Source organism: Eretmochelys imbricata, chromosome 20 (assembly GCF_965152235.1).
Source record: "Eretmochelys imbricata isolate rEreImb1 chromosome 20, rEreImb1.hap1, whole genome shotgun sequence".
NCBI classification, from domain to species: domain Eukaryota; kingdom Metazoa; phylum Chordata; order Testudines; family Cheloniidae; genus Eretmochelys; species Eretmochelys imbricata.
In genome coordinates this window covers 15,079,552-15,107,050 of record NC_135591.1, presented here as the reverse complement: position 1 = coordinate 15,107,050, position 27,499 = coordinate 15,079,552, and the positions used below count along the sequence as shown (strand labels likewise).

Below are 27,499 nucleotides of genomic sequence, written 5' to 3'. Positions count from 1 at the left end.
TGGATTTAACCCAGGATCTTTTAGATCCCAAACTAGGAGCCTTCAGTGGCTGTACAGAAAGACCCAAGTGTGCTCAGACTGTGACTGACACCACTATGTAATTCAGACAGTAGAGGGGGCTGGAGATCCACACTGTATGCTTGGTTTAGCCCAATAGTGATAATACTGACCTGGCACAGAGGTGTCACTTGTTTTTAAAGCCCTCCAGCAGTGCCTAATAGGAACAGGCCCCCTAGCTCCAAGCAGGCCTGCCCCTTTCCCAGGTGTCACCGCACGCCTGCGCCCACACAGCAGAACAGACATAAGCTGTAAACACTTGCCCCATTTGTGACCAAGTGCAGAACTGAGGCCAGGTGGCTGTAGATGAAAGGCACATGGAAGTGCTAGTTCTTTCAGAACCTGCCAGGAGCAGCTCCCTGGGTTAAATAGCTCCAGGGCTCTGAGCCACCCCAGCGCAAATACCACTTAGCCTTTTACAGGCAGCCATTTGGAGGCTGGGAGCCGAAAGTGCAGCCTTGAGCTGCTGTGGTTGCAAAGCAAGTGCCATTCAGGTCACGTTGGGAAGTACAAGAGAACGGAAGCCAGAATGAAAGTGTGATCTTTAATCCGGACAGCACCGAGCGCTTTAAAAAGCGGGGCCTCATGCTCTGTGCTGGCTCCTTCAATCAAGTTTATACAGCAAACAAAACTGCTCCCCTTCCAGACTCGGGGCTCTCTTGAAAAATTATAAAATCCATCAGTGTCCAGCATATGCTGCCACCCCAGCTGACCCCAGTGGATGTGCTGGGACCACCTCTCTCTTCCCAGTGAGGCTGGGGAAGAGTAACCATTACAGGGAGCGAGCACCGTGGTTACCCAGCAGCAGGGCGAAAGGAAACTCCTTAAACAGCACAATTAGCATGATAAGGAAAGGCCCAGCAGGGTTGAAATGGAGCCCGGCCCAAGGGTCCCCTGCTCCGCTCTTCACAGCTCCGAAAACAAGGGCTGCTCCCGCACGCTGGCACTGCTGCTGCTCAGGGCCACAACAGGACTGTGGCTGGGTCTGAAGCAGGGGAACTGGGCGCTCACAAAGAAAAACGGGATGTGGCTGATCCTCCCTGTAGACCAGCACTGGTGGGGGGGAGAGAGAGAGAAACATGAGCACAGGACCTGCGCAACACACCCCAAATCCCAGCCAATTAGATCTCTGTTCTGCTGGAAATTAGACCCATGTCCCAATGCCAACAGAACCCAAGTTAAGAACAGCCATACTGGGTCAGACCAAAGGTCCATCTAGCCCAGTGTCCTGTCTTCCAACAGTGGCCAGTGCCAGGTGCTTCTGAGGGAACGAACAGAACAGGGTGATTTGATGGATACATCCCCTGTCGTCCAGTCCCAGCTTCTGGCAGTTCGAGGCCTAGGGACACCCAGCGTATGGGGCTGTGTCAGGATAACAGCACCTCCCATTCTCAGTGCCAGCAGATCTCAAGGCCCCTGAGGCCCTCATGGGGTCTGGTAATGACTCCCCCCGCCCCTCCCCATTTCAATGCTAACAGATCTAGGGTTAGGGTAACAGCACCCTCAAGCCCCATTCCCAGCAGCCACAGAGCTGTCCCCTCTGCTGAAGCTCTGTGGTTTCCTGCTCCTCTGTTGTGGAGGGACTGTGAGGGTGGGTGGCAGGGGGAGGAGGATTGTGTTTAGAAAGCCTCCAACTTCAGAGTGTCTCAGCTGGGACCCCCCAAGGAGATCCCAAAAAACAAGGCTGCACTCACCACAGTCAAGAGGGCCCCTTTCTTAAAGCAGGGATGGAAAGCGATCAGCTGCGGCTGAGCCCCTGGCTCACCCTGCAGGAAGCCACTAGGAAAGAGAAAGGGGACACAGTGACTACATGACCAATTGATCTCACTCACTCTCACATTCCTCCAGTGTTGGGCTGTGAGCAACAGGACCTGGGATCCCTTGCCCACCCCTTCACACTGAGGGAGGCAGTTACACTGCCGTCAGACTATTACAAACTATTAATACCACACCAGCAAGGTGCAGCCGCCTCTGGGGTGGAGAGCAAACAGAGAGGGAGAAGGGACATTTGGGCTTTAGGGCCTGGGGCAAATCCCCTTACCCCCGACCCTTGTGCAGTACTACGGGATCTTTAACATTGATGCGGCACGGACAGGATCTGGGGATTTGATGGTCTTGTCTGAAAGACCCATACCTGCACAGATGTGTCACGGTGCTCTGGGGCCTTAATGGGCTGTATGGATTGGTGTTGTGGAGTTGGGGTTGTTACTCTGATGGGTGTCTCTCTTATTCCCTGTCTTGCAAGGAGGGTTTTTTGTTTGGATTTTAAAACAGGAACTCAGTGGAAGCCACCCTGCCAGCAGGAAAAAGGACCAGGATGGCAGGGATAGCTCCAACTGAGATGCAGCCACTTCTGGGGCACAACACCGCATACTAACATTTCCTTGAGCGTTTAGGGCAGGAACCACAGAATACAACATCCAATTAGGGGAAATTTAGGGCTTGATCCTGCACCGTGTCCTCAGTGATTAGTGCCAACAGAGGGTGCTCAGCACCACAAGGCAGAATGGAATTACACAAGCTTGAATTTGACCAGGACACCAGAGCCCACTCCCTGACTCTCACCCCAGCACCATGGATGTTTAAGGACTAGCCAGTCAGGATCCCCGTTTCATGACTCACTTGAAAGACAGCACCCTGTGGTGACACAGTCTACCCTAGCACCACCTCTGGGTGTTAACTTATTGCTGATTCAGAGGGAATGGCACCAAGAACCCAGCACCCTCTCCAGTATCACACCAAGCTTGGATGCATCTTTCTAAAGGACATGACCTCACTCCAACAGAAGCTCTGGGCTTGACACAAGAGTTACTGGGTGAAATTCTCTTAGGTCTGTGTTCTGCAGGTCAGACTAACTGCTCAAAACAGTCCTTCTGCTGCCTTTAATCTTATGGCGTTGAGGGCTACTCCTTAAGCCACCAGTACGCACCATGGCAGGAGTTCGAACACGGGGCTGTTGCGGGTACGAAACACAGCAACGATTGTCCTGCTTTCAGGGGTTTCAGGATTCCCTGCAAAGAGGAAAAAAGCAAGCGAACAGGACATTAGCTATTTTTCAGACACAAGTGGTGCCCAGAAGCTGGTTTGAGGCCTTGGTAAATCGCTATTTGTCCGCAGGTCCCAGCAGGAATCTGGGGTGATTCTTTATTAATGAACTTCACTTCACCTGTACCATTATTCGAAGTGATCGCTGTGGCCCGGACGCTAATCAGATCCCCTTTCTCTACATTGGATCAGAGCCAGAAAGCCTCACTTCCATCAGAACGTCATTGACCAGCGACTGGGACAAGCAATGCCTAGGGCGGGGTTTTCAACAGCACTTAGGTGATCAAAAGCCAGTGGGTCCCGTACTCTGTGTTAGGTACTGAAACAGTGAAATCCAAGAGTGGTTCTAGCCTACGACTTGGGAGACCCGGGTTCAAGCCCTATTCTGCCACAAGCTTCCTGGATGACCTTGGCCAAGTCACTTGGTCTCTGTGCCTCATTTCCCTGCCCATAAAATGGGGATAATAGCCACGCCCTTCCTCACAGGAGTGTTGTGAGAGTAAATACAGTAAAGATTATGGGGTGCAAAGATGCTATGGTAAGGGGGAGCATCTACAGTACCTATTTGGCCCTCATTGTGGGGGTGCTCAGATAGTCTTTACCTATTTATCCACACCACAAGATGTTATCCCTACTGTACAGAGGGGGAACCATGACATGCTAGGTGACTTCCCCAAGGGAGTCTGCGGAACAGGGAATTGAACCTGGTTTCCCTCAGTCCCAGGCTGGAGCTCTAACCATCCTTTTGCTCCACTTTTGAAAAATCCCACCCCCTAAGATGCCTACAACTGAAAGATTTGGGGGTGGGAGGGGGGGGAATAAGTGTTCCTCCTAGTTTATCAGTGGCTTTACTGTGTGCTTTGCACAGCACGCTGGAGAAGCCCATTTCCCCGTCACTTGTGGGGTCTTTCACAGGGCAACAGAGGAAAGAAGCATTTTTAATACAGAAGGTGGCTGATTCTCATGGCTAAGGCCACTTGACACTGCTCAAGTGGTACAAAGGGGCATTCGAACAGATGGAAAGTGCCTTCAGGCCAAGGTGCGGGAAACTCCCCTGCCAGGCCAGCCTTTCGCCCTAGGCAGGAATGACACCAGTTTGTCCACATTGCTGACAGCCGGCTGCCTTTGGAGATGCACTAGCTCTCTGAGGGGGTTACTACAGCCATATCCCATTGGGTTCCTGCTCTCTGAATAACAAAGGTGGCTCATTTACAACCAGGCTTTGAAGAGAATCCCAGCAGGCTCCCGCCTGCTGCTATAAAATGCAGATTAGAGGATTGTCTTAAGTCTCTCAAGCATGCAATTTTATATGCTTAGATCCATGCAGGACACACCTGCTCTCACTCATGGGCCACTGTAGTAAGCTGGGGGTTGGGGGTGGGGGGGTGTGACACAGCACAGGGTGCCAGTCATGGCTTGCCACTGTACCATGCATCCTGACTGGCCCTGGTTTTGCAGCTACTCCTCTTCTCTTCGGCTGGGCTTCCTACGCAGCACACAGGACTTCTCTGCATGAGATCAGGGGACTGGATGGTTCAGTGGGTTGGGAATGGCCTCTAGATGGTAGGTCTAATGGCAGCAACAGAGCATTCCCCTGTTACCCCTCTGGTTATTGTTATACCAGATCAGAACCAGGGCCCCATCTGGGTGTTGTATGAACACGCAGGTCCTTGCTCCAGAGAGTTTACAGGCTCATCTGAAGGAGGAGGCTCATGCAGGTGAAGGCTGAGACCCAGTGGCAGGGTGGAGGCCCACCCTATTCCTTGCCTGGGGATTTATGGGGCAGGAGTAGCTGTTTAATGCAGATGGGGAAGAGGCTATTCAGGCGAGGGTCGGTTCTGGAGCGAGAGGAGACTATCCACTGCTCTCAGCTGGAGCTAGCTGCACCTCCCTTCCCCTTCTGCATTATCTAGCTCCCACTCACTGTTTAACCTCACGCTGGGTGGGGGAACCAAGCTACACAAGCCAAGATCGCTTAGGAAAATCCCATTTGAGAGTGAGGGGTTGAAGGGCTTAAGGTTTTACCTCTGATGAGAGCAGCAAGCCTCTCGCCCCTGGGGTCCCAGACCATGGAGTGCACTTCCCCTCCGATCCTGAAACCAACACACAGGGCATTAGAGCTCCTCTTGCTGAGAGCAGCATCAGTGTGAGCTAGGCTCAGCTGCCAGGAATGCTGCCTGCCGCCTCGCTCGCTAGATGGGCTTGGAAGAAGCCCACACCCCACACACACAGTTTCCTTAGCAAGCAAGCAAGCTCTGTTCCAAGCTGCCTTTTGCATCACAGAATTTCTATCCTATGGAGATAGAGTAGCATAACTGGGACACACATGTTTTCCACCCTTAGCCTTGGCTTGGGACCCCTTCGGATGAAGTCACATGTGACACAAGTCAGCTGAGCTCAGCTTAGTTTGTTTGCTACATGCAACCACCCTATACCTAGTTCTCCCACCTCAGGAATTACCCAGAATTGCAATCACCTAGGCTTGCTGCAGGCCCTGATGGGTGCAGAGATAAACATCTGGGAAGAGAGAAAAGGGCCTGCCAGTTTTACACCAAGCTCTGGGCAATGATATCGATCTGCCACTGAAATCACCCACAAAAGAAAGTGGGAGAGAAATGTCATGTAAGCACTGAGCGATGCCCCTGTACACCCCACACACAAATCTGAGTAACAAGCACAGGGGCTATGTTAAGGCATCAGCGCCTGCATCTTCCATTCAGGATCTGAATCTGCAGCACCGTCCCCTCACTCGGTCTTCCCACCGCAGCCCTGTAGCGGGGTCAGCTGCCCTGTCTTCACCTCTCCTCCCCATATGGCGTCTCGAAGGTGGTCTCGGACAGGTCTGCCACAATAGACGCCGTTTTTGACCCTCCGACATGCCCTTGCATCTCGCCTGGAATAGAAGAGACCAAGACAGGTGAATTCTGCCACACAGCTAGTAGCTAAAGTTGCCGAGTCGTGTGCTGAGCAACGTGAATCAGTTTGTTGCTGCTGTGTTGGCCCCCCATGTCCTGACCAAATTCCACGATGGATCGTTCCGTTCTGCCTCCCTAAATTGCCCCTGCACTTTGGATTGGATGCAGGATTCTCCTCCGTTTCCTGGCCTAAACCACTGTCTATGTTGCTGTGCACTGTTGAAAAGAATCCTTGCCCCACCCCAGAAGCAGCTGCATTGTGGTTTAGACTACAAAGGGGAGATTTTCACCATTTCAGAGAGGAATTAGGTGCCCAATTCCCACTGAAAGTCCATAACAGTTGGACAGTTAACTGCCCTTTGTACCTCTGAAAATCTCCCCCCGGTGGGCTAATGACCAGTAACTCAGAACTACAAGCATCGTGAGATTCATGAAGAGCTCTGCCCCACCACTAGAGCGTGCCTAGGATACGTAGCACTACAGGATGTTATGGCACAATGGGCTGGATTAAGGAGGGGGAGAGGAAACAGAATGAAAGATGAGTCCGAACACTGGCTTTGGCTGGGGTGTTTCATAGTCAGCACCCAGGGTGTGCTCACCAGACCAGGAGGAAATTAACAAGATCACACAGGAGGAAGGCAAAGCTCTGGCTGGAAAGCGTCCGGGAGGCCAGTGTGGCTATGGGAATCACACAACAATCTGGTGGAATCGGCTATCTCCTCTTGGAAAGTTTAACGTACTCACCACTGTACTCTGAGAAGGACAAGGAGTAAATGACCGACTCCCCCAGGACCGTAAAGAGCAATCGGCTGCCGTCAGGGCTCCAGCACCCTGTCTGTGGGAAGGAAAGGGACGCATTTAAAACCAGACCATGAGAACAACTTGCAACATGGTACCTTTTATCCTCAGAGTTGACGAGGGAGCTAGCCACACAGCTTCCCCTTAACGTTCCTGGAAGTCATGTGGCTAACTCAGCTTTTAAGGGCTCAACCCATATGGCATCATTTGCCCACCACGGAAACGCAGCCACCTCTGTATCTAACTCAGCAGCTGCTGCACAGCACTGCTGTAACACAACAGTTTAGGATAGGGAGGGAAGGAGAATCCAGCAGCCAACTCGCACTGCAGGGGGAGTTTAGATAGGTAGAGTGGAATTCAGCCAGGGCTGATATCCCCTTTGGATCAGAATTGGAGTATTTATGAGCACAGATCGAGGACTTCGTTTCACCCTCAGGTAAGGAAAAGTCTCTCCACCCCAACACAGGAACAAGGGAAGACTCCATCACGTGACAGAAGTTTAAGTCTGTGGTGCTGGGGATGAAGCACTGGCCTTACGCCGCAGTGATCCAGCTCAAGGTTCTTTCTGTGAAGGCATTTTTAGCTGACTTAATGGAGCTTGACAGCTGGAAACAAGGAGAGGTAGCCATGTCCCCAGCAGGTTCTCCACAGACCTCTGGCAAGGGGTTGCCTGTTGCAGGGGGCTGGAGGTTGGTGGGTCTTATCTGTGCTTATCCTACAGGATGGGAGTCTGCACAAAACAAAACAAAAACCCACTAACCCAATTTGGATCAAATTCCCAGTTTTGCATCAGGAAGGGCCCAGCCAATCTGGAGAACAAAGCAGAGAGCTAGTCTCACTCCGCAAGAGGGCGATGGTCAAGGCAGGGCGACTCACTGCATCTGCTCCTGTGTACCTGGTACGTAGCAGGGCAGTGATGGGGGAAGGATCTCACTGTTCAGCTGTTTGTCCGTTAACCTTCACAAAAACAATCTGCTCAGTGCTCTCCCCTTCACTAGCGCGGAATCAGGAACAACCCTCCACCCCACATACCTGGCAGTGCCCCTTGATGGTGGGCCACCTCTCGCACGTCCACATTTGAGCTTCCCACACCCTGGAAGAGACCATAGGATGAGGTGAATGAGAGCACAGACTCACTGTATTTCCAGCATCTCCATTTCAATTCTTGTGTTAGACCCAAGACCATCGAGAGACAAGGTTTAATCCAGTTCTGCTTCTCTGAGAGGAACCAAACAACTGCCATCAACAGGCAGACAACATGGTCTTCACAGACAATTGGGGCATGTCAGCTCCTGGGTTCTGCCTCTGACTGACTAAGCCACAGAGCAGCTGCTTCCTTGAGGAGTGTGAGACTTTGCTAAAGTTTGCAGAACATTTTGGAGCTCCTTGGATGATGGCAGGTGCTAGGCAAGGGGAAGACGTTACTGGCTGGGGAGGAGGGGAGGGACAGACTGACACAGCAAAGCCATGGGACTCCGAAGGCAGAAAACCTGCAGTGATAGAGGGCTCAGAGATGCTGTCACCCAGATATCACCTGCCTGCAGCAGAAGAGTGAAGAACTTCTCTGTTATCTTTCACCCCCACATCTCAAGGCACTTTACAGATGAAGTCTGACAACCCCCTCTGAGATGGGTCCATAACATCCTCTCCATTTTACAGATCAAGATACAGACATGCAGAGAAAGGAGGTGACTTGCCCCAGTCCAAAGGTGAGAAGAGACCCCAAGAGTCCTGGCTCCCAGTCCCATGCTCTAACCACTAAACCATGCTCCCATGGGTCCCAGCAGTCCTCATCCTCACCTGAACACTGCTGAGGGTGTGGTTGCTAGCACCTTGCTGCCATCGGGTGACCAAGCAAGGTAAGTGACTCCACCCCCTCCAAACCACTGTAGCGGGACACAGTTTTCCGTGGACACGTCCCACACCTAGAGAGGGAGAGAAGCGTGGGGGGAGGGGGGAAGAGATGATGAGGGTAACATACTGGAAAAACAAATCTGTCTCCCTCCAACCCATACACAGCTGGGAGTTGGAAAGGTTCTGTGCCCCTCTGCTCGCTGGTTCAGCTATCTTCCAGGCAGGCTCTTGCTGTACCAGGAAGAGGATGACAGACACCAGCCACGGTTTTCAATATTAAGCCATCACAGCATCAGTAGAGGCCTCAGCCTTGCAGCACATCAAGGAGGGATTGGTTTCCCCCCGGTCAGAGCAATTTTAGTCCCTTTGGTCATGTCAGAGACCAGTTCCCACTCTGCAACTCTCTACAACCTCTGGAAGTTGTGAATCACACACAGTGAATTTGAGCATCAAGAATGAACTTTAGTGGCCTTCAGTCACAAGCCCATAGGCACACAGCTTGCCCCATGCCTAAACTCAAGCATTCTGCCTCCAAACCACCCAGGTCCTGCTGGCCAGGAAGAAACCGCAGAATCTAGAAATTGAACCTGGGGCTTCTTCACAGCAGCAGACAGGCTGCCCCAAGGCCAGGAGGTTTTGGCCCTAAAATTCTATCAGGGAGTCCAGATATCGCTCACAGACAGAGCTAGCTTGAGCCAGGCGCACTCTTTGCTCAACACACCTCAATCCTTACCCGTGGCCTCTTTGCTATTCCAGTCCTAAGCACTTCCCACACAAAGTGCCGCCAATGGCCCTTAACCCTGACCCACCGTCCTGCTAGTGCCGTCAGGTTCCCTGCCCCCCACGCCTTGCAGCAGCACGGTCAGTGCCCCTCATTCCTGACCCGGGCCCCAGAAAACTTGGTGACAGAGCTCATTCCCAACCTGCAGCTCCCTGCTGCTGCAGTGCGCGGCTTCTGAATAGAGGTGGCTGACTGCTGCAAAACTGAGCTGGGCGGAATCGAACCCAGGCCTGCAGCGACACTATCACCATCTGTGCCATCTTGGACTCGATCTCAGGGTCTTTATAGACAGAGGCCAGTCTAGAGCGGGGGAGCTCAGATTCTCAAAGCCCGGCCCTCATCTTAATACGGAGATGGTCTCCCGGGCACCTCTGGGCCAGGCGTGACTGCAGAGGCCCCCTCCCCTCCCGTTCTCCATCACACAGCATCCTTGTGGCAACTGCATGGAAGAGTAAGATCAGGACCCAATTTAATGTATTTTTAGCTGTCTTACTGGAGTTTGGCAGCTGGAAACTAGAAAGGCAGCAATGTCGCCAGCAGGCTTTCAACAGACCTCTGGCAAGGGGTTGCCTGTGATGGCAGGAGATTGGACTTGAGGACCCAGGAGGTTCCTTCCAGTCCTCTGCAGCACACCAGCAGTATGAGGCTACCTTGAGCACCACTGGTCTAGGGAATAATGCTAACGTGACCTACATTAGTATCTATATAGATCCTTGTCCCCCTCTAGTGCCTGGGCCGTAGAGATGTGAGCCCACTACTGCCTCTTAGTTAGCGGAGTTGGATTGGTAGGTCAGGCAGTAGAAACCCATGCTTTTAGACCCAGACGTCGCAGGTTCAAACCTTGGGGATGACCAACTAGACACACAGTTACTAGTGGAAACCCTTTGAAACAGTCACACGCATCTACTAGGGCATGTGGTTGAGAGTTCAGCAGGTCTTGCTGTTCCGTCCAGCACTGAGTGGTAGAGACACCCCAGCCACTCCCCACACTACAGGAGGACACAGGCGGAGAGAAACGTAGGAGGGCCCGCCTTACTCACAAGCATGGCAGTATCAACAGGCGAGGCCGAGAGCAGCATCTCTCCACTGGGGGCCCATGCCAGGCTGGTGACGGGACTGTGACCGGTGAAGGCAAGCACCTGGGCGCAGCCAGAGGAAGGCCTGAAGGAGAGGAGAGAGACCTTGCTAGTAGGGGCCAAACTGCTATGACATGTTCCAGGGAGGCTGCCAGCAGCTGCTTATTTCCAGGGGACATGTAGCCACATCTGTCTGTGTCAGGTGGCTTGTTGATGGGTAGGTGGTGTTGATCCAAATGCCACTGAACTGGGCTTTTAATGACACATGCTGTTCTGCTTGCCCAAGTAATGGGTGTGCTATAACCACACTAGACACAGGATTCTGGCCCTGGCTTTAGAGGCAGCCTCCTTGCCAGCAGAGAGATGCCAGCAACATGGGAACAGACCACAGGGGCACGACCATGTCTCCAGGTGGCTGGTTACCTGGTGGAAAGGGAAGTAGGATCCAAGTGCCAAACCAAGACACAGCTCTGGCATGCCACGGCGAGGATGGATGCACACAGTGGCTTCCACGCCATCGAGGCCACATTCCTCTGCAAGCGGTGTTTCAGGATGGGGACCGTCGCGCTGCAAGAGAGGAGAGAGGGGTGTGACATGGGAGACAAAGGCAGCATTCACAGCAGCAGCAAGGTAACCGGCGCCTCTGGTATCTGCCTCTGCCCAGTCATCAGCTCCAGATACTCTGCCTGGGTGGATGCCCGAGATGTGCATACAGCATAGTTCTATGAGACCTAACACAATCTTCTATTTCTATGGCACCTTTTGTCCTAAATGGAGAGGAAGGATTGCCTAGGGGTTAGGGTACCAGACTGGATTCTAGAGACATAGGTTCGATTCCCTGTTCTGACACAGGCTTCCTGTGGGATCTTGGGCAAGACACTTGGTCTCTGTGCCTCCGTCAATAGGTGTAATAGCACTGCTCTGCCTCACAGGAGTTCTGAAGGTAAACGTGTTGTAGATTATGAGGCACTCAGGTATTGCGGTAATGGGTATAACCAAAGAGAGAGAAATGATCCCAGAGCCCGCACACACACCACTGAAACATGGCCCCCCCTGGGGTGGGGGAGACACAGCAGCTGTGTCATAGCACTGCACACCAGCTCAGTGCAGGAGGTGGAGAATACCAGGGGGATTTGACCAGAACACACTGATTCTTGGGAAAAGTTCTAACTACTTGCGGCCAATTCACAGATCATCCAGGAGCGGTTTATACCTACTCTGAAAGACAGCGCCCCCTAGCACCACGCCAGGTCACTACTGACTGAGCGCAGTGCAGCTGTACTGAATCGCCAATCCCACTTCCAGCAAGATGTTGGATTTTCTTTGGTGGAGTCCCCTGAAGTAATGACCAGGCCCTGACACTGCTAAGCCTGGGGGAACCTGACGAGATCACCACCCAGGGTGGCAGAGCTGCAACATTCAGAGGCTCAAGAGGACGGAGATGGCAGCGCACCTAGTTTGTTTAAGCAGCGTGCCCGGTGCAGCCTGCAGCCTAGTCCCAGCAGTTAATGGATGTGATTTGGCACATGCTGGCAAGAAAGTCCAGCCAGGGGATGCAGCCTGTGGAGGGGAAAGCCGGCAGCACTTCAGAATGAGCTGGGAGAGTCTTCTTTTAAGGATGCCTTTACTTGCTAGCTGGGACCCACTTGGAGAGTGGGGAGACCTGCAGGAGAGACGAAATTCAATGGATGCCCAAGGGAAAAAAGCGAGAGACCTCCCCTAACTAAGCCTCTCGCAGGCCAGTGGGAGACAGTCTGAACCTGCTCTGCCTGCTGAGCCATCACATGGGAAGAGGGACAAACTCCAGGCAGCACATGAGACGAGAGCAATATTGCTTAGCCCAGCCACCTAGTGACGTGAATATGGATTTCTTAAGTGTTAACCTGAAGACAAATGGATCAGCCCTTACTGACAGCTGCTGCTTAGCTTGGCGAGGCGATAGATGCGCTATTAACGATTCTGGCCCTTGGTCTAGAGGAGGCCTCCATGCCAGAGGAGCTATGCTGGCTTCAAGAGACTGCGGGAGCATACCTGCTCTCCAGGAAACATGGGGTCAGCGCTGGGCCCCAACACGCCCCTTCCACAGGTGCTCACAGGAAAGGTTTGTATGAGGAGCTGGGAGAAGGACCCCCATGGGACATCCTCAGTAACAGGACTGGTCTGAACCCCAAGCTGGGGGGTGTTCTGCTCAGCCACTTATCTGACACTTATCTGGCTCCTATCAATAACCCTCAAGGGCCAGGCCTTACTGACAGCGGACGTCACCCAGCTACAGTGTCATTCCACCTTTCCCCACTATGCACAGCGAGTGCTGTTTTCCTTCGATGGGATGGCCTGCATCAACAGAGGGGGGAAACGGAGAGAAAACTGGAAGTAGGCTAGCAGCAGGATCTGGAGATTTTACTAAACGTCTGGTAAGAACTTCTGCTACAGAGTGAGAAATTCTGGGAACACAAAAAACCTGCCAAGAGCTGAAGACGAGTGTGTGATGGAAGGAGTGGCTAGCTCAGGGATCAGAGGTGGGTTACAGAGGGGAGGAGAGGATGCAGAGTCTTTGGGACATACTGGAGAAGCATTTGGAATGGTGGCATTTGGTGCCAAGAGACCCAGAGCTGAAGTGTTGCCTTCACTGGAACTGCCTTCACTGTCTTGGTGCTGAGGAACTACCCCACGGCACCACCTTCTCTCCCTTAGCGTCGGGGCAGGGCATATGGGCTCTCGAGGCTGTGTAAGGAGCCTGGAGGCCTGAAGGCACTTGAGAGGAAAGAAGGGAACTTCCTAGGGAATCTCCTTAGCCTCATGCTCAGAACAAAGACACTGGCTGCAACCACCAAGGTCTTAACAGGCTTCAGTGCAGAAGGGCCTCGCACTGTCAGTGTAATTCTAGGAACCTGACCTGCTGAACTAGAGAAAGGTCTAACAACTGTGCTGCTACAGAGGTCCAAAACACAGGGCGCACACTCCCCTCTCGCTGAGGACATCAGTTTGCAGCTTCCACGGGGCCCACAACAACCTCAGTCTTCGTATGCACTAGCAAGAGCATGGGAGTCAGCTTAGAACCCTGAATTAAGGGTTCAGGAGCAGACGACAGCCCATCTGGACGCTGCGCGGAGCTGCAGATTTTATGCACGGGGACTCCTGCAGCAGGAAGGCTCAGAGCCTTGCCTCACAGTCCTGTGGGCATGACCCTGCCAAGAGATATCTGACAAAGGCAGACTCAGTCACAGCTCCAGATTCTTGTCCCTGCAAGGTATGGCAGGAAGGAAGGACTGGAGACAACTGGGGCTGCACCTCCCTTTCCCAAGCTTGGCCAGCAAAGCACTGCTTAGGCGGCCTCTGAGGAGTGCTGTTTCCAGTAGCTTGTGGCTCAGGCTCCCAGACCCCAAGAACAGGGATCCATAGAGGTCTTTGTAGCAGCAACGGAGGTGTCCGTACCTCACTGCATGAGCCCTCGCCATCACACAAGCTTTGCAGCCTCAGTGCGTCTTTACTCTGCCAGCGGCAGTACGGGCAACCTGACACTCCTCACCTGTTTGTGTTGTAAACTCGGATGGAGTCGTCCAAAAGGGCCACTGCAAACTTGCTGGAATGAGGGTGCCAGGCAAAAGCCCGGATGGAGCAGCCAGCCCTGGAAAAACAATGAGCAAGAGAGAAGGGATCATACTGTGTTACACAGCCCCAAGGGTCTGACAGGCTGAGATGCAAAGCAGGATTGCCCAATAGTAAAGACAGTAGGGGATGGCTTAGAAAAGGCAAAGCATCAGGTTCAAAGACAGGTTCAAACCTCAGCAAGGTCTCCTCAAACTTTCATCCTTCCCAAGAGGAGTAACCTTTGAGAAATCAGTTTGTCTAAGATTGAGATTCTCAGATACTACTGAGTGGGGGCCAGATAAGTACCACCGACAGCATACACAGAGCTTGAGAGATGACAGGACAAAGAGCGCCATGTCAGATACAGCAATATTCTGGAGAATGCCTTTCTGAATCTGAGTACTGGAACATCGAGGCCTGTATTCCATCTCCAGCAGTGCCCAATGTGTACGACTGGACTGTGCACAAAACTGAACAGGCCTGAAGAGAGACTCCCACAGGCTGCAAGTCTGATCTACTGGCTTCATGGACACAAGACGACTGTTGATTTCCCCTTAGTCCTGCAAGGGGTGACACAGCCACAGGAGGGCGGCCTGGAGCCAAGTCCCACTTTCTCGTGCCAGTGGTAGCAGAGAGAACCCAGGACAATACCAAGAGCCCAGGTGAAGCGTGCAGCATTGACATTTAGATAGTTCGCTCTCTGACTTGTAAAGGGAGTAAGGTGGATCCAGAAGCCCTTGGGAATAAACACAGGACTACAGGGTCTGTCTAACTTAGGCACTTTTCAGAGTCCGTGGTCCTGCCTGGCCCTCTGCTATCACAGAAGATTAGAGTTGGAAGAGACCTCAGGAGGTCATCTAGTCCAACCCCCTGCTCAAAGCAGGGCCAACCCCAACTAAATCATCCCAGCCACGGCTTTGTCAAGCCAGGCCTTGAAAAGCTCTAAGGATGGAGGTTGCACCACTTCCCTAGGTAACCCATTCCAGTGCTTCACCACCCTCCTAGTGAAATAGTGTTTCCTCATATCCAACCTAGACCTCCCCCACTGCCACTTGAGACCATTGCTTCTTGTTCTGTCATCTGCCACCACTGAGAACAGCCAAACTCCATTCTCTTTGGAACCCCCCCTTTAGGTAGTTGAAGGCTGCTATCAAATCCCCCCTCACTCTTCTCTTCTGCAGACTAAATAAGCCCAGTTCCCTCAGCCTCTCCTCATAAGTCATGTGCCCCAGCCCCCTGATCATTTTCGCTGCCCTCCACTGGACTCTCTCCAATTATCAAATCCCTCCAGTTCCCAGAAAATATTTGTTAGTTTAAGGGAGAGAGGCTGGAACTGTGCCACCGACTGTGTGACCTTGGGCACATCACTCCACTTCTGGGCCTCACACATACCACAGGGATAACACCACACAGGTGGCAGGAGGCTAGATTTAACATTTCCTGGGGTGCACAGCAACCAAGACTCCTGTTTGGTGCAGAAGTAGGATCAAATTGAAACAGAGAGAGAGTAACTCTACACAGGCATTGTGGCTCAGTGGCCAGAACACTGGGCTAGGACTCAGGAGACCTGGGTTCTAGTCCCGCCACTACTGAGTGACCTTGGGCAAATAATTTCCTCCTCGATTTTTCCATCTGTAAAGTGGGCTAATGATCCTGATCTCCTGCACAAAGCACTTGGAGATCCATGGATTAAAAGCATGGCTATGAGTTAGATGAACATCTAAGGTCCTCATTGCTGTAGTACCCAAGCAGCTCACCATCTTTCACGCAGTGCCATTAACCCCATTGTACAGATGGAGAACTGAGGCAGACAAAGTGACCTGCCCAAAGCAAAGCAGGAAGTTGAACTTGGGTCTCCCGAGTCTCAGGCAAAACCACTCATCACTGCACCCTCACCACTGCCCTATTCCTCCTCTCTGTAAACTGCAGGCACTTAGTCCCCACCACGATGGGCACCCTTATAAAAGCCCAGCTAGGTACACATACGTTGCAGAGCCTCAACGTGCAGAACTTACCAGTCCACCGCCTGGGAGAACTCTGCAATCATGTCTTCGCTGCATAGCTGAAGGATAGATGAAAAAAGAATTAACACATCAGTGGCAGATCTGGCAAACCGCACAGAGAAGACAGCAGCTGCCTGCGGAGTGGGTATCGGAGCCACAAGAAGTTGATGGGAGTTACAGTTATCAGTTAAGTGGTTTTCACGTCTCACCCACCTTATATACACCCTCAACAGTTCCTCTGGAATATTCTGCCATATTTAACCCTTGCTTTTCAGTACCCGGTTGTTCTCCTTCCCCAGACAGAAAGAACATTCAGAGCCCGTGTCTATACTGCAATTGGGAGATATGACTGCAGCACATAGGCATATGAGTAACAGCAGCAGTACATGGGGCTAGCTCCTGCAATCATCCCTGCCGCTGCAGCTTCACTGCTATTGTTACTCAAGCTAGTTTTGAACTAGCTAGCCACACTACATTTGTGCACTCACACTTCCTGAGTGCAGTGTAGGCAGACTTGGAGTGCCCAGGCAAGCCAGCATTAGAGCAATACATTATGGCTTGGATTTGCAGAGGGGCATCCACTGATTTGCAACAAGGTTGAGTGCCTAACTCTCTTAGGTCCCTTTGGAAATCCCAGCCACTATCAACGAGAAGATTTTAACCGGCCTGAGTTTTAAAAATGGCAACTTACTATTAATTATTTTATTACAATAGTCAGCTGAATTTGGGGTTCTATTATGGAGAAACACAATCCCTACTCTAAATAACTTGCAATCTAAATAGACAAAGGGGTGGAGGAACAGAGGCACGGGGTGGATCGGTGACTTGGCCAAGCAGGTCAGTGAGAGCCAGGAACAGAACCCTGCTCGCCAAGTCCCAGTCCAGTATTCTGTTCACTGAATCACTCTGCTTCTCAACTTGCAGATCCTGCTCAATTACTCTGAGGTGGCCCCACATTTGTACTCGGTGCTGAATTTGGCATGTGAACTTGGACATGACACCCTTTGTAAATACACACACCTTAGGCCAAAATGCCAGATACCAGACTGATTCTGCCTGAGGTATTTGCCACCCTCTGAGTGACAGGATGTCTGCATCGATTGGTCTTTGATCAGTTATGATCACTGTCCCCTTGCAATGAATTCAGAGACTGGGGACTCCTGAGTTTTCTGTGTGTCGAGGGGATCCTGCAGGCAGCTGCGGCCTAGTGGACTGGGCTGAGAATCAGGCAACCTGCGTTCTTATTCCCACTGACTCACAAAGCTTCATAGGCACAAGCTACTTGCCCTCTCTCTGCTTCAGTTTCCCCATCTATAATGATACCAACCCACCTGAGTGAAAAGCGCTGCAAGTTCAAAGCATTATGTTTAATTGGGCAAGGAGACCAGCTTCCTTGATGCCTGTATTGTACCTCTCATGTTGCTGGAAGGCAACGGGATGGACTCAGTCCACAAATGGACATGAGGCCACTAATTTAATTGCAATACAATAGGATGAACAACATTTATATTCCTGCCCAGCTGGTCCAATGTTACACCGTGTTAGAGCCTGAGCTTCAGAGTCAGGGAAACATACAGACCCTCCACCCCCTTGTAGTGCACAAGCAGCTAACATCACAAGATGTGCCACATCTGCCAGCATTTCCACGACACTCAAGACTTGCCTACATTTAAACGCTGCAGCAGCACAGCTGCTCCCGTGAATACCCTAACTACACCAACGGGAGGGGTTCTCCTGTCTGCACAGGTGCTCCACCTTCCCAAGAGGAGTTAGCTAGGCTGACAGGGTCTACACCGACGGTTAGGTCAGTTTAACTGCGTTGCTCAGGGGTGCGGATTTTTCACACCCCATGAGCAACATAGTTATACCAAGGTAATTTCCTAGCGCAGACCAGGCCCCAATAATAGTTAGGGACAGATTCATTCTTCAAAGCACTCACTGACAAATGGGGAAACAGGGAGCCGTGGAGAGAGGAGACCCAGTGGCACAGAGCCAAAGTCCAGCGTGATCCTGTTTTCATCCACTGGAGATCTAGAAGGAAAGAGAGGGATATAAGAATGGGAAGTAAAAGAGAAGAGGGTCGTCAATCCTTCTGGAATTGTGATTTTCCAAGACAGAAGTGAAGAAGGATGCACAGACTAGAGTTAACCTGGAAACTTAAGGACTGTCATGTATATTGTCTGAATCTCATGGACCATTATTGGATTTAATAAATAATCCCATTTATTTCTGTAGCTCTGGTCTTGCCCAAAGGATCCCAAAGTGCCATGGAAATGCATACACCTCGGGGTGAAAGGCAGCAACCAGCAATGAGGGGGCACAGGCCAAACTTTCACAACGGACAGTGTGGGAAAACCCAGTGAAGTGCTGTGAGTCCGCTGAAATCAGATGGGAATTGTGGAGAGTGAGGTGCACGGAAAGTGATTTATTGATTTAACAAAACTGAAAGACGGCAAATTTAAAAGTGACAATCAGAAAGGAGATGTTACTTGTGAGTGGGGACAGCATGTGGAACACTCTGCCACAATATGTCACTGAGGCTGACAGCTGGCAAGATTCAAAGACGGATTAGAGGTTTCTACAAATAACCACCAGAGTTACAATAGTAAGGACTGAAAATAGCACTACCAAAGCCCAGGTGTTTTGACAGAGATCTAAACCCTCCTACTTCAGGGATTAAGCCAACTTCTACCTAGTAGGAGTCAGGAAGAAACTTTCCCTGAGGGCCAAGGTATACCATAGAGGATTTCTTGCACCTCTGTCTGAAGCATCTGATCTTGGCCTCTGTTGGGAGCAAGATAAAGAACTAGGACCACCATTGAACTAACCAGCAAGGCAATCTCTAGGTTATTTACTCAGCTATTCCAGGGAATGGCAGGGGAGCAATTCCTACACAGAGCTTATTTGGGATCCCTCAGAGTGGGAAACACTATGGTGTTCTATGGCTGTGGATGTGCATTTGAAAGCAACATGCCACCTGTAGTTTATAGGCTCAGCATGTAACTCTGCAAATGTGATTTTAAACACAACAGTAACCAGACATCATTAGCCTAGTGTCCCTGGGAGCAGCACTGAGCTAGCATGATCCAGCAGCACCCCCCCCCGAGACAGCAACAGACAGGACGTGTCTGTACCACGCTCTCCCGCTGCTCTCTCATTATGGGTTGGGTTGTTATTTCAGGTTCCGTGCAGTGGATGATACTGGTTGGGTTTTATTTCCCCTCTGTGAAATAAGCAGATAAGTTTTGCTTTAAGCTTTTGTTGTGGTGGCAGCAGCAGCTCCCTCTATGTCCTACGGTGACTCTAGGCACTGACGGAGAGGAAAGGACGGAGTGGCAGCTTTAATCTCATATTAAGCTTCAGCTGTTTCAGAAGAAGTCAGCCCGATCCCCACAAACTCCAGCTGACCTGCTCAGCACTACAACCCTTTCCTCACTCACTCACGTAACCGAGAGAGGAGCCACAGGGAGGTGGGGAGGGACGGGACACGACACAGAAAGGGGTCCAAAGCATGAGGGGGGGGAAGCAGCAGAGTCCCAGGTGACAGGGACTAAAGGGACTGGAGTGATCAAGGCATGAAAAGATTTAGGAGACAGCTACCTAGTTCCTTCACAACATGTAGCCAGGGCTGCTCTCTTAACCCACAGTCAGACTCACCTGCCTCCTCCGCATTTGCTATCTCGTTAAGCACCCCACACATTCCCACATCGCGCCTGTGGACAGAAAACTCTGTGAGTCTCCTACATATCACAAGGCTACAGTTTTAAGCTAGACAGCAGGGGTGGGGAGTAGCTCTTCCCCCAGCAATGCAGGTCACTAGCATGGGACGTGGGAGATTCAGGTTCAATTCCCTGCTACACCACATACTTCCCACGTGGCTGTGGGCAAATCACTTAGTCTCTCTGTGCCTCTATTCCCCATCTGTGCAATGGGGATAACAGCACTACCCTGCCTCACTTGGGGGAGTAGAGAGAGAGATAAATCCCTTAAAAACTGTGAGGCACGCAGATACTACAGTAACATACCTTATATAAACAGTCCATCCCTACTGAGGTACCCTCTCCGTAGCCACGTGAGTAGGTAAGCAAGACGTTCTGGCATGAAGAACTGGACACAGTATCCAGGAGCCAGACTCTAAACAGGGCCTCAAGTTGTTTTCAGAGCTGCCCGCAATCTCCCTGCGACCCCACCTTGTTCGCTCTGCTTCACCTTACTGCAACTCCTCCCTCAACAAAAGCCACCAACTCTGACTTCCTCTTTTCAACTGCTGGTTCTCTCCCACCAACCTGGTCCAATATCCAATATCCCCAACCCCTTTGCCTCCCAGCTGTTGGAAACTGTCAGTTTATACCAGGCAAACCTGCTACCGGACTTGCTTATGACCTGCTTTCCAGCTGCAGAGCTGCCTGTTAACCTCAGGACAAAAAAAAAAAAAAATGACCAACCTCATTTCCCAGTTTCCAAGTGTCAAGCACCCACCCTTGGAAATTGCAGAAGAGTCTAGGGTTAAGAACCCCTTCCCATCTCAAGCAGCACTGTACCTGCCCTTAGGACAGTCCAGGCTTTTCTTCCACTGATTGCAAACGAGAGCTGAAAGGAGAATTTCAGCATGGGCTTGGTCAGGCCAGCAGAGCTATAGAAGGCCAGCATAGGGAACTGAAATGAGACACCATTTTAATTCCGAATGCCAGCCAGCACAATCAGGGTTATCTGAGGAACAGTCACCTCTCAGCCTCCAACATCCCAACCCCAGATTATTAATTATTATCATCTGTGTTACGGCAGTGCCTACGGCGACCCACTCAAAGATCAGGGACTCATTGTGCTAAGCACTGTACAAATATTTAAAGAGATGGTTCCTGCCCCAAAAAGCTTGCAATCTTCGTAAGTAACAGCTGCCTCCTTGCTTTCTGTTCAGAGCATGCACACACTTGCTCACCATGCATTGAGACATCTCTTCCAGAGGGTCTCCTGGTGGTGGATGAAGGCGGGTTTTGTGCTATGCTCCAGCCGGCTGTGAGCTTTCAGGGTTTCCTTGGGGATGGTTAGGACAGGCAAATCAGCCAACTGCAAGCACAAAAAACACAGTCAATCAAACAGACTCTAGTGAAATGGCTTGATCTGAGGACCAATGGCTGAGGGGTTTGGGAACAGGACACAGAACCAATCACTTCCAAGCCACCATTTCCAAAGAGCAGCTGAAAGCTGCTACCACTCTCCAATCATTGGGCAACTTGCATGTAACAAGCTGGCAGATGTCAGTGCAGGTCAAGGGTCTGTAAGCTCCAGGGAATATGCCCTCTCACAGGTCTGCAAGGCATTTAGCACATTGTGGCCATTATGCAAAAGAGTAAATATTTATGATCACAAAACCCACCAGCCAAGTGACCCCTCTTGTGGGCAACCTCAAAGACGCCAAAGGATGATTGGAAATAGAAATAAGAGGCTGGTTCAGATCAGGGCTGAGGCACATTGGCAGGGGCAGCATAGAGGGAATGCTTGCCATGTTGTGCCTGACTGTATCTGTTCTGTGCATAAACAAAGGAGTCAGTCTCCAGGACTGGCACCTGCCAGACATTCTAAATTCACGTTGTGAAAAAGCAGCACCTACACGTGAGGAAGGAGGAAAGAGGTTGAATCTTATTTGTATTGGAACCCCAGTTATTAATCAAGACCCCACTGCGTTCATACAAACACAGAACAAAAAAATGGGGCTTATCCTCTAAGTAATGAGCAACTTGAGCTGAAGGATATATTCTCAACTTGATGTAAGCAATATGCTAGAAGAACATATTAACAATGTGAGCGCTAACTGATCACAACTCATGCATCAGAAACCAGCTTCCATTGCCAGCTAAGCAGCACCATAATTATAGCTACAGGTCGGGAAATAAGCAATTGGGAGGCAACTGACTATATTCCTGAAAAGGAGAAGGTCACATAGGAAAGGAAACAGAAAGAAACTGGGCCAGGAGGCACAGCGGCTGCTACAAATTGTCAAAATGTTGATTAATTAAAAAAAAGGTTTTGAAGTTTTTTTGGGTTTGTTTTTTTTTTTGTGAATTTGGTGCTAGATGGAAAGTGCCAGAAGCCAAAGTCTCCCTCACCTTCAAGTATCAAGAAAACAGGTTGAGGACCTGCACTGAGGGACAAGGACCCACTCTGCTAGACAATTTGTGAACACAGAACAAAGAGACAGTCCCTGCCCCCAAAGCTTAAAATCCAAGTACAAGGAAAGCAACAAAGGTGGACACAAAAAGATGGATGTGGCAGGACAAGGAAATAGTGACACAATATAGTTCTGAGGGTTTAAGATTGGCAGCTCCCTCTTCCATGCATCAAAATCCTTCAGGGACAACGATGCCTCATGCTCAGGGGTTAAAGTAGGGGGGACCTGGGAGAAAGCACAGATGCCCCTCTGCTATGACCAGAGGGGCAAGTCCCGTCCCTCCATGGCTTGAATAAGCAGCGCTCCCCCAGGCTGCTCCCCTTCTTCTTGGCTGGTGTGGCGAGTGCTCCCTGCTGTTCCAATCTACTTAAACCCCAGCTTGTGCATGGAGCTGCAAAGCTCTGCCGGGTTATAGTCCTGCTCCACCAGAAAACAGCGACAAGCTCTCCTGGTGAAAGAGGCCAGGCCGTCCATTGGTCTGGAGCAGCAGATGGGTTCAGTCCACTGGTCTCCTTCTGGTTCACCTGCCACTGGGGAGAGCAGGCCCATCCAGGAGGGACAGAGTCTCCAAGAAGCAGCTGGTGAAACCTGTGCTGAAGGCCAGCCCTGGAAGAGGAGGAGACAAAATATTCCGGGGTACAAAATATATCGGAAGGACAGAACAGGTCGTGGGGGGGGAGGGGAGGGGAGGTGGCACTGTATGTGAAAGAAAATGTAGAATCAAATGAAATAAAAATCTTAAATGAATCCACATGTTCCATAGAATCTCTATGGATAGTAATTCCACCTGACCAGGACAGTGATAGCAATGATGAAATGCTAAGGGAGATTAGAGAGGCTATCAAAATAAAAAACTCAGTAATAGTGGGGGATTTCAATTATCCCCATATTGACTGGGTACATGTCACCTCAGGATGAAATGCAGAGATAAAATTTCTCAATACTTTAAACAACTGCTTCTCGGAGCAGCTGGTACAGGAATCCACAAGGGGAGAGGCAACTCTCGATCTAGTCCTGAGTGAAGCGCAGGATCTAGTCCAAGAGGTAACTATAACAGGACCGCTTGGAAATAGTGACCATAATATAACAACATTTAACATTCTTGTGGTGGGCAGAACACCTCAACAGCCCAACACTGTGGCATTTAATTTCAGAAAGGGAAACTATGCAAAAATGAGGAGGTTAGTTAAACAGAAATGAAAAGGTACAGTGACCAGAGTGAAATCCCTGCAAGCTACATGGACACTTTTCAAAGACACCATAATAGAGGCTCAACTTAAATGTATACCCCAAATTAAATAACACAGTAAAAGAACTAAAAAAGAGCCACTGTGGCTTAACAACCATGTAAAAGAAGCAGTGAGAGATAAAAAGGCATCTTTTAAAAAGTGGAAGTCAAATCCTAGTGAGGTAAATAGAAAGGAGCATAAACACTGTCAAATTAAATGTAAAAATGTAATAAGAAAAGCCAAAAAGGAGTCTGAAGAACAGCTAGCCAAAAACTCAAAAGGTAATAAAATGTTTTTTTAAGTACATCAGAAGCAGGAAGCCTGCTAAACAACCAGTGGGGCCCCTGGAAAAGCGAGATACTTAAAGACGATAAAATCATTGTGGAGAAACTAAATGAATTCTTTGCTTCAGTCTTCATGGCTGAGGATGTTAGGGAGATTCCCAAAATTGAGCCGTCTTTTGTAGGTGACAAATCTGAGGAATTGTTACAGATTGAAGTGTCACTAGAGGAGGTTTTGGAATTAATTGAGAAACTTAACAGTAACAAGTCACCGGGACCAGATGGCATTCACCCAAGAGTTCTGAAAGAACTCAAATGTGAAATTGCGGAACTATGGTTTGTAACCTGTCCTTTAAATCAGCTACTGTACCCAATGACTGGAAGATAGCTAAAGTAATGCCAATATTTAAGAAGGGCTCTAGAGGTGATCCTAGCAATTACAGACAGATAAGTCTAACGTCAGTACCAGGCAAATTAGTTGAGACAATAGTAAAGAATAAAATTGTCAGACACACAGAAGAACATAAATTGTTGCACAAAAGTCAACATGGTTTCTGTAAAGGGAGATCATGTCTTACTAATCTATTAGGGTTCTTTGAGAGGGTCAACAAACATGTGGTCAAGGGGGATCCAGTGGACATAGTGTCTTTAGATTTCCAGAAAGCCTTTGACTAGGTCCCCCACCAAAGGCTCTTATGTAAATTAAGTTGTCATGGGATAAGAGGGAAGATCCTTTCATGGATTGAGAACTGGTTAAAAGACAGGGAACAAAGGGTAAATTTTCAGAATGGAGAGGGGTAACTAGTGGTATTCCCCAAGGGTCAATCCTAGGACCAATCCTATTCAATTTATTCGTAAATGATCTGGAGAAAGGGGTAAACAGTGAGGTGACAAAGTTTGCAGATGATACTAAACTGCTCAAGATAGTTAAGACCAAAGCAGACTGTGAAGAACTCCAAAAAGATCTCACAAAACTAAGTGATTGGGCAACAAAATGGCAAATGAAATGTAATGTGGATAAATGTAAAGTAATGCACATTGGAAAAAATAACCCCAACTATACATACATACGGGGGCTAATTTAGCTACAACTAATCAGGAGAAAGATCTTGGAGTCATCGTGGATATTTCTCTGAAGACATCCACGCAGTGTGCAGCGGCAGTCAAAAAAGCAAACGGGATGTTAGGAATCATTAAAATGGGATAGAGAATAAGACGGAGAATATCTTATTGCCCTTATAGAAATCCATGGTACACCCACATCTTGAATACTGTGTACAGATGTGGTCCCCTCATCTCAAAAAAGATATACTGGCTTTAGAAAAGGTTCAGAAAAGGACAACTAAAACGATTAGGGGTTTGGAACGGGTCCCATATAAGGGGAGATTAAAGAGGCTAGGACTTTTCACCTTGGAAAAGAGGAGACTAAGGGGGGATATGATAGAGGTCTATAAATTCATGAGTGGTGTGGAGAAAGTGAACAAGGAAAAGTTATTTACTTGTTCCCATATTAGAAGAACTAGGGGCCACCAAATGAAATTAATGGGTAGCAGATTTAAAACAAATAAACGGAAGTTCTTCTTCACACAGCGAACAGTCAACCTGTGGAACTCCTTGCCTGAGGAGGTTGTGAAGGCTAGGACTATAACAGGGTCTAAAAGAGAACTGGATAAATTCATGGAGGTTAAGTCCATTAATGGCTATTAGCCAGGATGGGTAAGGAATGGTGTCCCTAGCCTCTGTTTGTCAGAGGGTGGAGATGGATGGCAGGAGAGAGAGATCACTAGATCATTACCTGTTAAGTTCACTCCCTCTGGGGCACCTGGCACTGGCCACTGTCGATAGACAGGATACTGGGCTGGATGGACCTTTGGTCTGACCCAGTGTGGCCGTTCTTATGAGACCCCAGCTGGCCCCCTCGGTCGGGCAGCACTTGCCTGGTCTTGGAAAGCGAGCGGGAGTGTCTCATAGACGTGGCCGGAGACCAGCGCGTTGTTAAATTCGTACAGGGTGACATCTCCGGGGGCAGGCGGGGGCGGGAACAGCGCCAGGGAGCACATCCTGCTGCAGGCCCTGGGGAGAAGGCAGGGCCGGGTCAGAGACGGGCGTGCAGCCCCTCGTCGGGGGGTCCCATTCAAGCCGATCGCCCTCCACCCTGCCCCGGGGCCCCCCTCCCACCGCAGGCCCGGGGGAGCCCCTGCCCCAGGGCCCCACACTCAGCACCCCGCCTCTCCCTACCCCGCCCACGGACAAGGGAACAGGTGCCCCCAAGGGGTCCCATTCGCCTCCCCCGTCCCAACACAGGCCCGGGGGGAGACCGTGGCCCCAGGGCCCCACTCAACACCCCCCCTCACCCTCGCCGGGGCTGGGCAGAGCCAGGGGCCCCCAGGCTCCCCCTCTCCGTGGGCCCGCAGAGAGGGACACGTCCCCCGGCCGGGCCTGGGGAAAAAGGCCGCGCTGGAGCAGGGAGCCCCAGTCACCCGCACGGGACGCCCCGGCCCCTCAGCCGTTACCAGGCACCAACCCCTGCTTTTCCCGGGCCCGGTTCAGAGCCCGACGGAAGCCGGCTCAGGACACGCCGCTCGGCCCGCGCTCTCCCCCTAGCGGCGCCTCCCGGCAGCTCGCTGGGGCCGGGTGGGAGTGGGGAGAAGCACATGAGGGAGCCGCGGCCCGGCAATTAAAGGGGCCGCGACCGCATTGCGGCCTGAGCCTCCAGCTCCCCGCTGCTGCCCCCACCCTCCCCAGCCCGCCCGCCCCTAACCAACTCTGCGGCCTTCCTGCCTCTTCCTCCATCCCCCTCCCGCCTTCCCTCTCCCCCTCCATTTCCCCCTGTCCCCCTCCGTCCCCTACTCCATCTCTCTAGCTTCCCTCCACCCCTGGCCCCCCAAACAGGCGATGCGGGGTGCAGGAGTAGAGGGGGGCTGATACCTGGGGGGCTCTGAGAGGGGTTCCCACAACCCCCCCCCCATGGCTCCCAGTTATTCACTCCCCCAGGTGCCCCTCGATCATGCCCCCCTCACCGCCTGCTTTTGAAAAACGACATAAGGGCCGTGAGCATGCAAACACCCCCCACGTGGGGCAGCCGGGGCTGTAGGGTCTCACTCTCAGCTCCACCCTGTGCTCTTCACAGCTTTCTGGAGCGGAGGCGCTTAGGCGGCTCGGCGGATGCAGAGGCCTGATTCCCACTCTGCGGTTCTGGAAATCCTGGCTTTAATTCCCCAAATTCTCAGATGCTGTGAAACCCGGGAAGACACAGTGTTACGGCCAGGGCGAGGCGCTGTAAAGGCATAGAGCGAAGAGTTGGTCCCGGCCCCAAAGCGCTTGCAATCTCTCTGTTAATGGTTGCTCTTCTAGAACACACGTTTAATTGCCCAAACTCAAACGCTGGGAAAGCAGAAGCACAGCCATGTTAAGGTGCATGGCTAATGTCACCTTAAGTCTGCCCCATTTGAGCCCAGCCGCTTGGGTGATCGCAGCACCCTACCTCTCCTTGACATGCTCTAGCACTTCCAGGCACTAGCTTCAGTTGTGGGAGGGCTAGGGTCAATTCCCTGCTCTGCCACAGACTTCTTGTGTGATCTTGGGAAAGTCACTTAGCCACTCTGTGCTTCAGTTTCCCCATCTGTACAATGGGAATAATAGCACCGGCCTGCCTCACAGGGGAGTTGTAAAGAAAAATACACTAAGGCTGTGGCGCATT

The 27,499-nt window shown here is 51.0% G+C and overlaps 1 protein-coding gene across 4 annotated transcripts; it reads right to left on the bottom strand.

Annotated features, from left to right (window-relative positions):
• Positions 1-587: 587 nt before the first annotated feature.
• AAAS (aladin WD repeat nucleoporin) lies at positions 588-26,386 on the bottom strand. 4 transcript variants are annotated; one of them, XM_077838630.1, is made up of 17 exons: positions 26,313-26,386; positions 25,737-25,872; positions 21,060-21,187; positions 19,778-19,833; positions 18,060-18,151; positions 16,133-16,179; positions 14,056-14,154; positions 10,950-11,093; positions 10,491-10,611; positions 8,616-8,740; positions 7,848-7,908; positions 6,762-6,852; positions 5,902-5,995; positions 5,128-5,195; positions 2,987-3,068; positions 1,752-1,836; positions 588-1,110 (listed from the first exon to the last, which is right to left on the bottom strand). In XM_077838630.1, exons 2-17 carry the CDS (start codon positions 25,857-25,859, stop codon positions 964-966), a joined length of 1,563 nt encoding a protein of 520 aa, XP_077694756.1. In that variant the 5' UTR covers positions 25,860-25,872; positions 26,313-26,386; the 3' UTR covers positions 588-963. The 4 variants fall into 4 exon arrangements, with proteins under 4 accessions (XP_077694756.1, XP_077694757.1, XP_077694758.1 ...); XM_077838631.1 differs by having other exon boundaries at positions 26,324-26,382; XM_077838632.1 differs by lacking the exon at positions 26,313-26,386 and adding an exon at positions 26,280-26,301.
• Positions 26,387-27,499: the final 1,113 nt, after the last annotated feature.

Bases quoted from the DNA above. Each gene is read 5' to 3' on its own strand.
- AAAS (XM_077838630.1), bottom strand. From the start codon at position 25,859: ATGTGCTCCCTGGCGCTGTTCCCGCCCCCGCCTGCCCCCGGAGATGTC. The intron at 8,741-10,490 runs GTGAGTAAGGCG...CTCCCTCTCTAG, and splicing joins CTGTTGATACTGCCATGCTT to GTGTGGGACGTGTCCACGGA. The intron at 1,111-1,751 runs GTGAGTGCAGCC...CCCCCCCACCAG, and splicing joins AAGGGGCCCTCTTGACTGTG to TGCTGGTCTACAGGGAGGAT.